Genomic DNA, 1,192 nt, shown 5'->3' with positions numbered 1-1,192 from the left:
GAAGGAGCTGACTCTGTACCCTTTGGTGTCAAAGCCTGGTGCTCTAGTGCTTGCTATACCCTTTGTACTTGGCAGCACCTGGCCAGGGGTAAGTTCAGAAGGTCTGCGTGACAAGCATCCTCTGAACTCCTCTGTCCACTCACTGCAGACACATGGTTGGTTCTGTAACCCAGCTCCAATATTAAAGATTAGAGTGGACAAAGATTAGTGCCGTCTCCTCTCCATTGGCTCTGTGGTGCTGAAGACGAGCTACACCAATTCCTCCCACCACCCCCGCCAGACACACACATCCCCACCCTGATCCTCACCTTCTCGTTGCTGCTGCTGCAGGATGGGAGGCGGCTGAGGGATGCTCTGCGCAATGGGGGTGATGGTGGTGGTTGGATACACAGCTGTGTGCCACGCAGACAGGACAAACTGTTTACCTGAGGATCGGGTCAGCCACACCAGGGCCTGGGGGAGTCAAGGGAAGCTGGTACCTGCATACTGCTGAACTCCTGTGAAGGCTGGGTGTAAGGTCTCTGCTACTGAAGGGCTCTGGGCTGCAGAGAACATGATCAGAATCACAGCAAAGGCAATCACTCATGCATGCTCTCTCTTCTCTCTCTCACCATCCCACCCCACCCCCCACGCAGTGCCTGGCCGGTAGGGAGCTAGAAAAAGTGTCCTGTGTGGGGAAACCAGCAAAGAGAAGCTAACCGCGGCTCCTGAAGTCTCTGTATTCCCTCCTGGCTCTCCGTACCTGAGTATGGCACAAGGCTGTTGGTGTAAACTGTTTCCAAGGTGGGATGCCCATTTGGGAACGGCACCACGCCAGTGAATCCATTTGAAATGGGTGCCACTAGCCCCGGCATGGCTGCTGTTCCCAGGAGAGGTGGTGAATGTAGCCCTGTAGAAGAAGAAGAGAGAAAATCTCTTGAGAGTCAAGGTCCGGCTCCCTCCTTCCATCTGCCTGGCAGCACTGCTGTGTATGAAGTGGTTCTCTCTTCTAGCTGGCACATGGAGGTGACAGACTAGTGCTGGAGCCTTCACAAAATTAGAGGCAGCACTAGTGAGAAGAGGGCGTGCAGCGCTGCTAGTGCTGGCTGCTGTCAGAGCTTTGGGACAGAACATTTTTAATCCAGGCTTGTACAGCATCTAGCGTGATACAGCCCTGGTTTTGACAGCTGCTGAAACCCAGTGTGCATTCCTG

At 54.2% G+C, this 1,192-nt stretch overlaps 1 protein-coding gene across 1 annotated transcript in view; it reads right to left on the bottom strand.

The window, feature by feature from the left end:
• The window catches only part of CELF5 (CUGBP, Elav-like family member 5), a gene marked incomplete at its 5' end in the record, with an annotated part of 3,299 nt that overhangs the window by 1,343 nt on the left and 764 nt on the right, over positions 1-1,192 (bottom strand). Inside the window, 3 exons of the mRNA XM_010139814.1 lie at positions 309-392; positions 480-542; positions 743-889. Coding sequence (XP_010138116.1) covers positions 309-392; positions 480-542; positions 743-889 — 294 coding nt within the window. The remainder of the gene's footprint in view (positions 1-308; positions 393-479; positions 543-742; positions 890-1,192) is intronic.

The sequence above is a fragment of the Buceros rhinoceros genome, unplaced genomic scaffold, assembly GCF_000710305.1.
Source record: "Buceros rhinoceros silvestris isolate BGI_N320 unplaced genomic scaffold, ASM71030v1 scaffold18317, whole genome shotgun sequence".
In the NCBI taxonomy this organism is placed as follows: domain Eukaryota; kingdom Metazoa; phylum Chordata; class Aves; order Bucerotiformes; family Bucerotidae; genus Buceros; species Buceros rhinoceros.
The sequence above is the reverse complement of the archived record's forward strand: the minus strand, read 5'-3'. Positions and strand labels throughout refer to the sequence as shown.